Source organism: Elephantulus edwardii, unplaced genomic scaffold (assembly GCF_000299155.1).
Source record: "Elephantulus edwardii isolate Elephantulus edwardi_28Jun2011 unplaced genomic scaffold, EleEdw1.0 scaffold00186, whole genome shotgun sequence".
NCBI classification, from domain to species: Eukaryota; Metazoa; Chordata; class Mammalia; order Macroscelidea; family Macroscelididae; genus Elephantulus; species Elephantulus edwardii.
The window spans coordinates 5775140-5787959 of NW_006399936.1; the positions used below are offsets into that span (position 1 = coordinate 5775140).

At 42.9% G+C, this 12820-nt stretch overlaps 1 protein-coding gene across 1 annotated transcript in view; it reads left to right on the top strand.

Annotated features, from left to right (window-relative positions):
* The window catches only part of LOC102873038 (UPF0764 protein C16orf89 homolog), a 13210-nt gene extending 8616 nt beyond the window's left edge, over window positions 1–4594 (top strand). The window contains exons 4-5 of the mRNA XM_006896641.1: window positions 2932–3056; window positions 4473–4594. Of these exons, the coding sequence (XP_006896703.1) occupies window positions 2932–3056; window positions 4473–4594 (247 nt within the window). The remainder of the gene's footprint in view (window positions 1–2931; window positions 3057–4472) is intronic.
* Window positions 4595–12820: the final 8226 nt, after the last annotated feature.

Genomic DNA, 12820 nt, shown 5'->3' on the forward strand with positions numbered 1-12820 from the left:
CACACACACACACACACACATTTCCTCTAGCATACTTACTTATGGCCAGTTGAAAGAGACAAGGAGGCAGATTACTCATGGTGGTACTGTGGTTAAGCATTGGAATTCTAAGTAAAAGTTTAATGTTTCAAACCCACAAGTAACTCCATGGACTAAAGAAGAGATACAGAGATGCCATAGTTCTAGGACCCCCCTAAGGCAGTTCGACTTTGTCTCAATAGACTGTTTTGAGTCGGAATCAGCAGGATGGCATTTGGGTGTGGTAGGTTAGTGACTAGTGCAAGATCATGCCCAGATGGGCATAGAGAAGCCCCATGGTGTCAAATTCCTTTAGCATTTCATCCTATTAACTGTGTGAAATATTATCTCCCCAGGCCTAAGGATGGCAAGTCCTGTAGTTACTCAAAGACCTGCAAGAAACATGTGATCAGTTTTCACAGTTCAGACTACTACCTATCCTACCAACAGTACTATTTCCTTCTCTCCAGAATGGTGAGTGTGCTGTGACACAGAGGAAAAGGAAATGTGAAAGGGGGTTAGTGATATAAGGAGTCCTAAGGCACAGTTAATCAACCAACCATTAACACATCCTGAACTCTTCTTACAAACTAGGAATGCAAGACTTATTATTCTCATGTACTTTGGACATGCACTCACATAACACCTGAAAGAATGGAAACCTCTTGCTGTGCTCATAGCAATGCTATAGGAGGGAAAGAATTGTTCCAGAGGTTTTCTACAATTGTGATTTTAGTACTAGAAGTAAAATGTCTCATTGTTCTCTCATGTAACAGGCTTCAAACTCAGCACCTCAATGTTAGAGCCACCGTTAGCACCACATTACACAGGCAGGACTCCTACAAAAGGCAATAAAAAAAGTTAAAGGCAAGTTGTGGGAAGAACTCAGTGAACATTAAGTCCAGTACTTAGAATAGCTTGTTGATGGCAGCTTCTACAAGTTTAACAAAGTCTGGAGAAAGAGGCAGTGGGATGTCCTTACCAGAAGCTACTTACAAGAGAATTAACTGGTTACAGAAGGAGAGATGAGCCTGAAGCATCAATCTTTTCACTGAGTTTTAGTTGATACTTCTCTCCACAGGGATTTGCTAACTATTTTCATGATGAAATGATATGAAAGTCCCAAGAAGGAGAGTTACGTGGGTTTTTTTGCTCATTTTATTTTTGCCATTATTTAATAAACTTTAAGTTCTTGAGAGAGAAAAGGGAGAGACTTCAAGAGGCTTTTTCTTGGCTCCCCACATGATACATAGTATGGTCTCAAGTACCAAGTGGTCCCATATGGTCTGTGGGACAAGGCAGACAGTACAGATGTGTTCTGGGTGAAGTCTAGCATACAATGTCCCATAGGATCCTGTGAATAGACATTAGGCTGGAGAGTCAAGGGTTTAACTTTGCTGAATAATTAATAATAATAATAATAGTAGTAGTAGTAGTAGTAGTAGTAAAAATATGCACAGACATATTTCACTTCATTGTACTTTGGTGTTTTTGCACTTTGCAGAGTTTTAATTTTTTTTTTAATGAATTAAACGTCTAAGGAGCTAAGAAATTTCTCAGCATCTTTTTTCCAAAAGCCTGTGCTCACTTTGTGTCTCTCGGTCATAGACGATGATTTTCACAGTACTTCAAGCTTTTCATAATGTTAGTGCACATATGAGAGACAATAGTTTATTATAAACATGGACAGTATATATAAACATAACCTTTACATGCAATGACTCAATTCTCTGGCTGGAAGAGTTGTACTGCCATTGAGTTGATTCTGACTCCTAGCGACCTCTTCCCATCAGGCTTTCAAATCTGTACAGGAGAAGATTGTCGATATTTATCCATCAGCATGGTTGGGGATTCAAACTGCAAACTTAGCGTTAGGCAAGGCGCCTCACCTGATTACCATCAATATTGGCTTTGTTGACGTGGTTCTGCACCAGACTTTGCAGTATCTCTGAAGACTTTCTGTATTCTTGAATTTATAAATAAAGAAGGGAAAGGTCACGAACCCCCCACAAACGTGTTGTCCAGGGACCAGCACGTCTTAGCAGGAAAAACAACTTCCTGTTTCTGTTTGTCAGTTTATGTTTATTATTATTGTTCTTTATTCTCAAGCTGCAACAGACCAAAATTTTTGTGACACTCAGGGAAAATGACAAGGAAATGGAATCCATGATCAGACCCAACATGCAGAACACTATTCTGACATGTGGCTGTCAGCCGTCTTTTGGAGTTTCTGTGATTACTCAAAGTAATCACAAATGACAGTGTCCAGCTTTAGCTGTAGGATGTTCAAGGCTCCTAATCTTGATGGAAACACACCATTGCTATTGGTTGGAACACAGAGTAGGCTCAAAGTGCTAACTTCTCAGATAGCAGCTCAATACTTAACCCATAGGATCAACAGGATTTGGGGGAAGTGGTTACAGAAGCTTCTAAAGCTTTCTCACAACTCCTGGTATCACTGGCCAAGGACCAGCCACAACTCGATGAACAGGCTTTTAATAGCACTAATCTAAAGGCTAATAGCAGCTAATGGTGTTAGTGCATATCTCAGGGGAGCAGGATTATTGCTGGGTAACCCTTAGCCAATCTTTCTTCCACTTCCTGAGATACTCTCTTGTTCAGCTGCTAAGAGCATCATTATTTGGAAAGAAAGAGTCTTTCAAGGGCTCAGAATGATTCACTCAGTTGACCAAGGTCAATCAGCTAATGAAAACCAGGACTCAAACTCAGCTGGCTCAGAACCAGAAAGGATTTTGAAAGAGAAAAAAGGGGAGAGGGGATCTGTCAAAAATGCAGGTACAATGCCAGACCACATGAGAACAAGATCCTGGCCCATGGTAGATACAGGACATGTATGCCACTGGTGCTTACTTCCTTGTTTCTCTGGGTGTTTGTCCTCCAGATTGGATGCAGGAAGAAACTGTTCAAACATACCCAGCACTACATGGACATCTTCTGTTCCAATATGATGGATGTGAACCAGAAGATTGAGGCCACAGGATATGCCAACAACACCCGGGACCTCTTTATGAAAAACAGTGAGCCTCACATTCTTCCTTCAGGCCAAAGAGTCAGGTCTCCTGATTCTTGTCATGCCTCCACACACACACCAACATGGACCTGAAAACACATGTGTAAATACACATAGCACCTGCCCACAGAAACATAAATGCACATCAAAATGCAAGCACATGTTTGCAAGCACATTGTGAGGTACACATGTAAACAAGTGGGGGGAAAAGGCAAGATTCTCACTTGAATCTGAGCTGCAGATAAACATCTTCTAAAAAGTCAATTATACCCTAACTTTTGGCATGGAACAGAGCAGGGGTTAGGGCTGTTGTACATAGGGTCGCTATGTGTCGCAGGCAACTCGACAGCACATAACAACAACAACAACAACAACAACAACTGCCTGTTGTTGCAGTGTGCCGTTAAGTCAGAGCCAACCCATAGCTGACCCCTGGTAGGTTTTCAAAAGCCATAAATCACACAGGAGGAGATGCCCATCCTCCTCTTGCAGACCCGCTGATGGTTTTGAACCACAGGGCTTTGGGATGGCAGTACAGTTTCTTACCACGAGGCCCCCAGAGCTCCCCACAACACCATCACCAGGATTGCATGAGATATACTTATATTTCCATGTTTTAAGACTTTATATGTTTTCCTGCCTTTAACAGAATATTGTCTTATGACTATCTATCCTGTTAGTGGAAAATATTGTTTTTCACCTCAGACAGGTTTCTACTCTATACATATTCCAGTGTTGACATGTTTTTACTCCATTCAAAAGAGATTCACTGTTTATCCAGGACAAAAATGTAACTGAGTATTCTGTATTTTAGCTGGGAGTCCTAATGAAGACGTTTCCCCCCTCAAAATCATGTAACTGCTTTCTGTCCCCAAAGGTAACCCATTAAAAGAACACTGGACAGACTGACCAACCAGACAGACAGGCTGTGAAAGCACTAAGGGATCAGAATGAAAAGGAAACCTTAATACTCGGTTGAATAATTGCTAGGCATTTCAGATAAACAAAGGATCATTTGGGGATACAAGTATGGCTCACGCACTATTAAGAATATGTTTTTCTGTTGGAGACGATGAGATTGGCTCAGGATAGAGCAGAGCTCAGAGCTAATGTACATAGGGTCACTATGAGTGGCAGATGACCTGATGGCAAATAATAGCAACAATTATGGACTTGAGCATTCAAATCTCTTTGCTGAGCCCAATATTAGCGGTTCTGATTGAGGCAGAACACAGATCCGGGAGGACCTTGGCACTCAGCTATAGCCTTGGTGTTTATTTTCAAGCCGGTGTGCTGGGTGGCATTTCCCAGTCCACTTGGCCATTGGGCAAAGAGACAAGTTGCCCCTGGATGGGCTTGGCAGGAAAATAGCAGGTGATCCTAACAGACAGGTCTTCAGAGAGCCCTCTGTCTTTGTTTGCAGTTGTACTTTGTGGACGTGGTGGATACGCCGACTTCTACAAACTTCAGTGGCTGAAGTACATTCTCAGCTGGCAGAATCCTCAAAAAGGATGCTTTGGGACAGCCAGTGAGTACTGTTTTTAACTGGATGGTGTTCAGGAGGGTCTGGATTCCATGTGCTAGAGCCACCAGCGAAAGTAGTGAGTAACAGGGTATTGGCAGGCAGATGCACAAACATCCAAGGAATTTTGGAAAACACAATTAGGCGGATGGGATGCCATCTCTTTGAAAGACATTTAATTCCCTGGGCTTGTATTATCAAATTTACTCATTCATCAACTGTTTGTTGATGGAGGACCCTTAGGAGTCAGAATTCACTAGACCACAGTGATTTACTATGTGTCAGGTCCGGTTCTAGAATATTCTGACCGAAGGGGTATAAAGACAGAGAGAGGAGAAACAAGATTCTGAGGGGGAGAAAAGAAAGGCAAAGAACATCTCAGCAGGCCTGCAGACAAAACAATTGCGATTTCTGAGAAGTCTTGAGAAGAAAACAATGGGAGACAGAAGAGAAGAAAGTTGGGATGTTTCCTGAGATGAATGATCCGTAAAGACATCTAGTGGAGGTGACGTATTTGCAGAGGGAGCTCTGGTGGTCTCACGTTAAGGAGCCACACTTTCCACTCAAAGACCCATAGTTTGAGTCCACCAGCTGTTCCTGGCCACAAAGACAGGCAATCTCCTTCTGTACAAGTTACAGCTTCTGAAATTCAGAAGGAGGCTCAGCTTTGAGTGCGTTCTGACTCAACAGCTCTAAATGACTATAGGGTCTGCACGAACCTTCCTGCCTGGTAGTCAGGTAGTGGGCCAGGTAGTGGTGCAATGCTTTTAGGGTAAGCCCCTCCGCCTCTCTGAACCCAGTTTTCTGTCTGTAAAGAAAGGAGAATTCTTATTAGTCTGCTTGTACAAGGAGGACGAGCAGACAGAATGTCTGTGACACTACCCAGCCCAGCACCAGAAAGCATGAGAAAGCCAGCTACCATTAGTTATAGCGCCCCCTTGTGTGCCAGAGTAGAACGGTTCCCAATAGTTGATTTTTCACAAGCAGATTAGTCTCCCCTAGGGCATCTCTCAGTGCACGTGAAACTGCACTATTTCTGTTACTGGCAGAGTGTGAAAACCTTTGACACTCATCACCCGAGACACTAGGGTTGGGGAACTCTTCAGAAAATGCTAAATGAAAAGAACAGAGTGGTCTACGAAGCATGTCTTTTGAAGTAAGACAGTCTATTTTAAATCAGAGGAGATGGTAAAATACGGATTCTTGGCTACCTAGGCCCACTGATGCATTAGATCAAAGATGAGGGGTAGAATCTCCAAAAGTTCACATGATTCACTTTATCGCAACACTATCTTTATTGACATGGCCTGCAAGTGAACACACACTCTCTCTGAGCCATGCCTAAATCTTGTACATAACTCCCAACGTCCTAGCAACACAGACGCCACCATAGTAACACATGCTGGCAGCTGGATATCTGGCATCATTGGTGGAGGGGTACAGTCTCCCAAGTGAAGAGGCTGCAGTGGGCTAAAGGCTGTTTTCTCACTGAAGAAGTTATGAGAAGTCAACCATCAAAACCTCGAGAGTCCAGGAAACAGCATTTATACGGTCCTCACAACTAGCTGTGACATACTACTCATGACATGCTTACAAACAGGTTGTTGTTGTTGTTATTGTTATGTGTCATTGAGTTGACTGTGACTCATAGCCTCCCTCTGCACCATAGCTCTGTACCCTGCTCTGTTCTGAGCTAGTCTCACTGCCTCCGGCACCCCTACCTCCATTACCTCAGTTATTATGTCAATCCTTCCCATCCAGGGTCTTCCTCTCGATCCTTCCGTACATGATGTCCTTCTCCCAGGATTGGTCCCTACTGGCAACGTGCCCACAAGGTAAATGGTGTTCAAAGAAGGACCAGTGTTTCACACTCACTAAATGGGGTGCATTCTCTTTCTCCAGGGAGTTGTGACTCTCACCACACCATTTTGGCACTTGAAGCCTTGAGTGGCTTCCTCTATGCCTCAGCAAAGAACCCAGAAGCATTCAAAATGATACTCAAATTCAACACATTATCACCAAAGGCAAGCTTCCTCTGAGATGGATGGATCCAGGCGTGCTAACTGAAGATGAGACCCTGCCTTTTCTTCCTTCCTCCTTTTACCCTAAATGTTCTAGAAATCCATTCCAATAAAAGAAAAAAACTAAACCAAACAAACAAATCTAAATACATCTTCTCAGGTTGTTGGGGATTCACGGTTAACAGGAAGGGTGTGAGCTGGTCCAGTCAAGGTGGCTGAACTTTTTGCCTCTGGTCCCAGCTGCTATCTCTTCTACAAGTGGTTTTTATACTCACCCCGAGTCCAGAAGGGCTATGTCTACAGCTCCAGAGGGTCTTGCACAGGTCAGTGAAGACCAGAAATCTGCTTTCTTGGAAACAAATGACTTTCCTACTTGGAGACCAGACCAGCTCTCTGAATGATCCCTTCTCTGTTCCCTTAAGTCAATAGCTAGTGTTAGGAAAGAAAACAGCTCTAATTATAACCAAACACTCAAACTGCTCATCAATGGGTCGGTGGCAGCCTCTTTGTCATGTAAACTCACAATTATTCCCAAGTGTACTTTATTTCCATTCTCAGCTCAAGTCTTTTGCTAAAGGCTATTATTCACATGTGCTTCTGCACCTCTGGAAACATCTGTCTTGGAAAATTTCTTATCTAGATAAATACAGATCCCCCAGCAGGGCAGAGTAGAACTACCTTATCGAGTTTCCAAGGCTGCAGTCGTTAGTGAAGTTGACTTCTAGAACTTTCCACACTGGAGCAGCAGTAGGATCGATTGACAGCTCTTTCAAGTGGTACCTCAATACTTAACCCGAAGCACTAGCTGGGCTTTCTTGAGCCTTGATTTTTTTTCTACATTGAAATACAATTTTAAGGATTTTTTTAAGAATAAACCCTTGTCAGGATCACAGCCATCAGTGAATCTGCAATATGGCTCCAGAAAATATTTTATCAAATATCAAACCAGGGCCAGAACTGGACAAGATTTTGTTCTGCAGCACGTAAGGTGTTAGAGTTGACATGGTGTTGTCTAACAACAAAAACAGCACACCAGGTTCACAGTTTAGCCTGAATACCTCCCTCACCTTCTCTGAGTGACTCACTGTTGTCAAGTCAAGGAAAATACCCATTAATCATCAGCAGGGTCACGTGATCAGGCTGCACATGACGCTATTGGCCAGCCTGGGTCATGTGAACACTCCAGGACTAAACGTCATACTGAATGGACGAATGGGTATCTCTAAAGGGGAAAGGTGATACATCTGTTCTCCCAGATGGTAGATGATTACTATGCAACCTGATGCTGCACGATTTGTACCAAGATATGGGTAGCTGAACAGTTCTTGGCATTAGATTTGCTGCTTTTGTGGGAAGACTCTCATCCTCAAAGAAAGATACATTTCCCAACTCTTTGTCTTTTTCCCCCCTCTGACTCAAACCGTGGTGTTTTCAGTTGCTTTGTACACACACATGTGAAAGTTAGAGTTCTTAGGTATCACTGAATTGGCTCAGACTTAGGGCCACCAGAGCTCCCTATCTTTGTACCAGAGATCAAAATCCTAAATCTGGTCTAATTCTGTATCTGGTTCGGTATTTGATTAAATATCTTCTGGAGTCATATTCTAGATTTATTACTTACTCGTGCTAGTGAGGTTCTATCCTCATAAAAATGTTACAACTACACTCTTATCTAGGAGAAAGAGAGCCTTTGGCTAGTAAGGAATCCAGGTGATGCAGTGAGTTAAGCACAGAACCACTAACTGAAAGATATCCACCCTGTATTTGCTCTTGTGGCCAAGACTCTGGGATTCTGCTTCCCTAAAGATGCCAGTCCCAGAAGCCTTATTAAATAGTTCTGTCCTCAGGAAGATGACTTGCTGATGTGCAGCTGGAAACCAGTCATTGTCTTTGGAGCCCTGCGATGACATTTTACTCTGATACACGTAGTTGCCATGAATCAGAATTAGCTAGACAGCAACTAAGTAACTGGTAATTTAACTCAAGTTAAATGGGATTGAAGATTCAAAGCAAAGGACTAGAGATTCTCCAAGGTTGTGTTAAGGAGTGAGACCCAAGAACTAACTCACAACTCATCTTCGCTCAAAATTTATTTATCTAAGCAAGAATGTCTACAAGACTGATGGCTCTGAAGGTATAGAAGACAATGTGGACATTGGCCTCCAACAGAGGACTCAAGCTGAGTGTGATATTAAGGACACCTGAAATAATTCTGAGTTTCCGTGCCAAGGAAGACACCACAGACCCATTGATTTTCACATGGACCAAATATTTATTATTAGAAGTGCTTTATTTCCTGTTAGCCTTTATTAGTTTAAGAGAGCAGAGGTGGGATGATTTCAAAGGCTTCCCAAATTCTCAAATATGCAAGTCATCTGTCCTCAAGGAGACACTTGCTAGGATATTTTTATTCTGGGCTGACAGCCAATTGGGCTGTTAGTCCCAGTGGTGCTATGCTTAGTGTCCACACACCTGGCATGAGCAGCAGGAAGCCCTCTTGAAGAAAGGACTGCAGCCAGAGACAAAGAGAGGGCTCAGCCACCTGGACTGGATTGACTCCCACCCCCTCTGCTCAGCCCAGCAACAGAAGATGATGCATTTACGTTGCTTATTTCTTGGAATGGGATGCAAGAATATCCAGGATCAGAGGAGGAAGTGTTGAAGGGCTTGATCTCATTTCAGGTGGCAGGTCAGGATCCAACTGGCTTAGGAGGACTTGACTTTGTCACTGATGAAGCAGACTGGGTGGATATCCGCATGCTTGCGGGTACTTTTCCAGGGCATAGAGGAAGCCATCTGGGACGGCGCTGACACGAGCAGTGCTGTGGGCAGACAAATCAACCGGAGAGAGAACAACACATTTTAGTGAATGCTGGGGCAGCAATCATAGCCCTTCATTGCCCATCATTCTCTTGTGTGTCTCACCAATTAGTGCAGGCAGTTTGCAGGGGACTGACTGTCCGAATGTAACTGGTGCCTCATATGAAACCCCCTATTCTGGGCCCTCTAGCTGCTGGGAATGTGGCTTGTTATTCACTCTTTTCTTCATAAAACAGTCTTAAGTCTGCTGCAAACCTTTCATTTGGGAATCTACGTCCCTCCCCCAAACGATATCTACCACCACTCTGTCTGCATGACAGACTGAGGTTGCTTATGTGTTGCTATGATCCTGGAGCTTGACCAATGGTGAAAGGACACCTGAGAGACATAGAGGACTCAGTTCCAGGCCATCACAGTGAAGCACGAAGCAAATCACACAGACTTCTTGGGTGTTTCACAATCACAAATTCCTTAACCTACAGTAATTATTATACCTCAATATGAAAAAGTGTTTGATATTATAATAAAATTTTATTTTACTTAGACACAAAAATCTCCTTTCGTCACTTTTTCTTTTTTTTTTGCTTAAATGAACAGAGAAGGGATGGTTTGGAGGACTGTCTGGTCTCCAGGAATGCACGTCGTTTGTTCCTAGGTAGACTCATTCCCAGGATGTTTTGTGTCAGCTAGGTACCCAGTGGAGAAGTGGGCCCCCAGAGGAAGTGCAGCCAAGAACAAAAAGTGGACTCACCTACCTTGACTGGAGAGATTCCCATCTTCTCTATTAACCCCAACAACCTAAGATGATGTATTTAGAGTGCTTGGCTCTAAGAATACTCAAGATTGAAGGGGAAAGAATTTGAAGGGTATATATCATTTTACTTGCCAGGATTGGATCTATCTCAAAGGAGGCCTAAACTTGATGCTTTATTCTGTAGGAGGGGAAGATATTCATAGGCTTGCGTGTGCTTTTCCAGGGCATATAGGAAGCCACCTAGGACTGCAATCGCATGAGAAGTGCCCTGTTGGGAGGGTTCATCTGGGGAGAGAATGATACAGTTTAGTGAATCCTGGGACACCAATCATAGATGTATATTGCATGTCATTCTTTTGTGTGTTTCAACAACTCTTGGCAGCCAGCTTGCAGGGTATGACTTACATGACTGCTGCTGGTGCCTCACATGCACCCTCTTTCCAGGGTCCTTCTGCTATAAGGGATGTTAATTGCTACTGACTTTTTTCATTAGGAAAATTATCTTCTTTCCATTGCAGCCTCTTCACTTGGGATCCTATGCCCCGTCCCCAAATGATTTCCACTAACCCCGGTCAGCGTGAAGTACTGTGATTGCTCATGTGTTGCTATGATGTTGGGAGGTCGGCCATTGGAACAGGCATACCTCCAATGTACTGAGGACTCAATCCAGACCACCACCATGAATCACTGATCACCATAAGGCAAATCACACAAACGTTCTGGGAGTTTATTATAGCTCAATGTAAAGAATAGTTTAACATAAAAAAAATGTGTTTCTTTGAATCTACAATGAGTATCTGTGGAAGCTTCAACGTGTGTAGAAGCTGAACAGTGAATCAGAAAGACTGAAAAAGCATTGCTGCCTTTGAACAGAGTGTTGTCCAAGAATATGAAATCCCCTTGGACAGCCAACAGAAGAAACAAAATCTTTCTAGGAAGAAGTGCAGTCTTAGAGCCCCTTAGAAAAAAGGAAGGTGGGGCTCTGTCTGGGATATTCTAGGCATGTTATCGGGAGGGTCCAATCTCTACAACAGGAAATCATGATTAGAAAAGTGGACAATCAATGGGGAAAATGAAGCATTTCAATGAGCTGTGTTGTCACAGTGAGAGCAACAATGGGCTTAAGCAGTGAGAGGATGTGAGGATGGTGTGAGACCTGGCATTGATCAGTCCTCGTGTGTGTAGGGTCCTTATGACAAGAGCAGACGAGAGTGTTCAACAACACAACACTCCACTGTGCCCCTCCGTGCTGTGCAAAGCCCCAGTTCCTCCCACCTTCGTTTGTGCAGGCGTACATACATATTTCACAGTCTCCCTTGTACCTATCACACAAGATCCCTGCCTCACTGTGTCTAGAATGTGCAGTCCATCCCTATGTCCCATTCTTCCCTCAGTCATCACTTACAAGCTGTGCTGAAGCATCCATCTTCCTTCTGCCATTGGAGAATATTCACAAGCCAGTGGGGTTTGTAAAAATCAATGAATCCAGCAGTTCCACACAGTATGACTGAAAAAAAAAGGAGGGGGTCCTTCTGCTTGGCCTGCCCCCTAGATAGACCTCCTCCACCCCAGCCCATCTCCTGCCTCTTCCACCAGGGTCCTGTCAGCCCAGAAAATGACACATGAAAAACTAGCCGGAAGAAGCACCCTTGACTCCACCCCCACCACAGAGGTTCCTGGATTTGAGCTTTGCCTCTTGCTTATGGCCTAGGTCAAGGATGCTCATGGGCTTGATACAGTAAAGTGATTTGAAGGTCAATTCAAGTATATAATTATATTAAAAACAGTTCATGGATAATAAAACATGTATAGGAGTCAAAGGGGGGGTGGGAGCAGAGAGGTGAGGATGGGCGAGGGGAAGAGCATGGGGTTGCACAGTTTGATGGGTGGAGGGAGAGGGTGAAAGAAATGGGAAAGAAATACAGGAATCTGAAAAGACAGGATAATGGGGGCATAGTTCAATGGTGACTGGTTTTACAAAACACAATGAATGGGAATGATTGTGTGAAACATGTGAAGGAAGGGTAGTGTGAAATACAATGTATATGAATTTTGTATGCATAAAAAAATAAAAATAGTTAAAAAAATAAAAATAGTTCACATGGCATACTAATACTGAATAAGTCTTATAATATCCAACATTTTAATGAACAATAGAACTTATCCCTAAAAGTATAGTCTTAATAGCCAATGTTTTTAAAACAATATTTTAAATGACAACATTTTAAAATATTGTTTCTCTGCATTGGCCATTTTACCTAAGTGTAAAATTGAAGGCTTCCCTTGCAGCCTCCTCTCTGAGTCTTTCAGTCTGCCTTTATTCTGTTAGTCTGTCCAGTGTTCAATAACTGGGACAGTTTGGGAGACAGGAACCACCTCTCTTAGTGATAGCAGATAAAATACGGAACGTATTCAGTTATCGTGGAATTTCTAGAGTCCCTTTTTACTACAGTAAAACCTATGAAATCCAGAATTGTGTGTCACAAGAACAAACCACAAATGTTTTCTACCAAATCAATCAGTAAGAAAGCAGAAAGATTTAACACTGTGAAAGTCAGAAAACTGTGAGGTCTAAAAAACAAAGCTAGTTTCCACTGTATATGTCTATCACATGGATACTGGGAAACATTTTTACTAAAATAAGTGTTGATGCT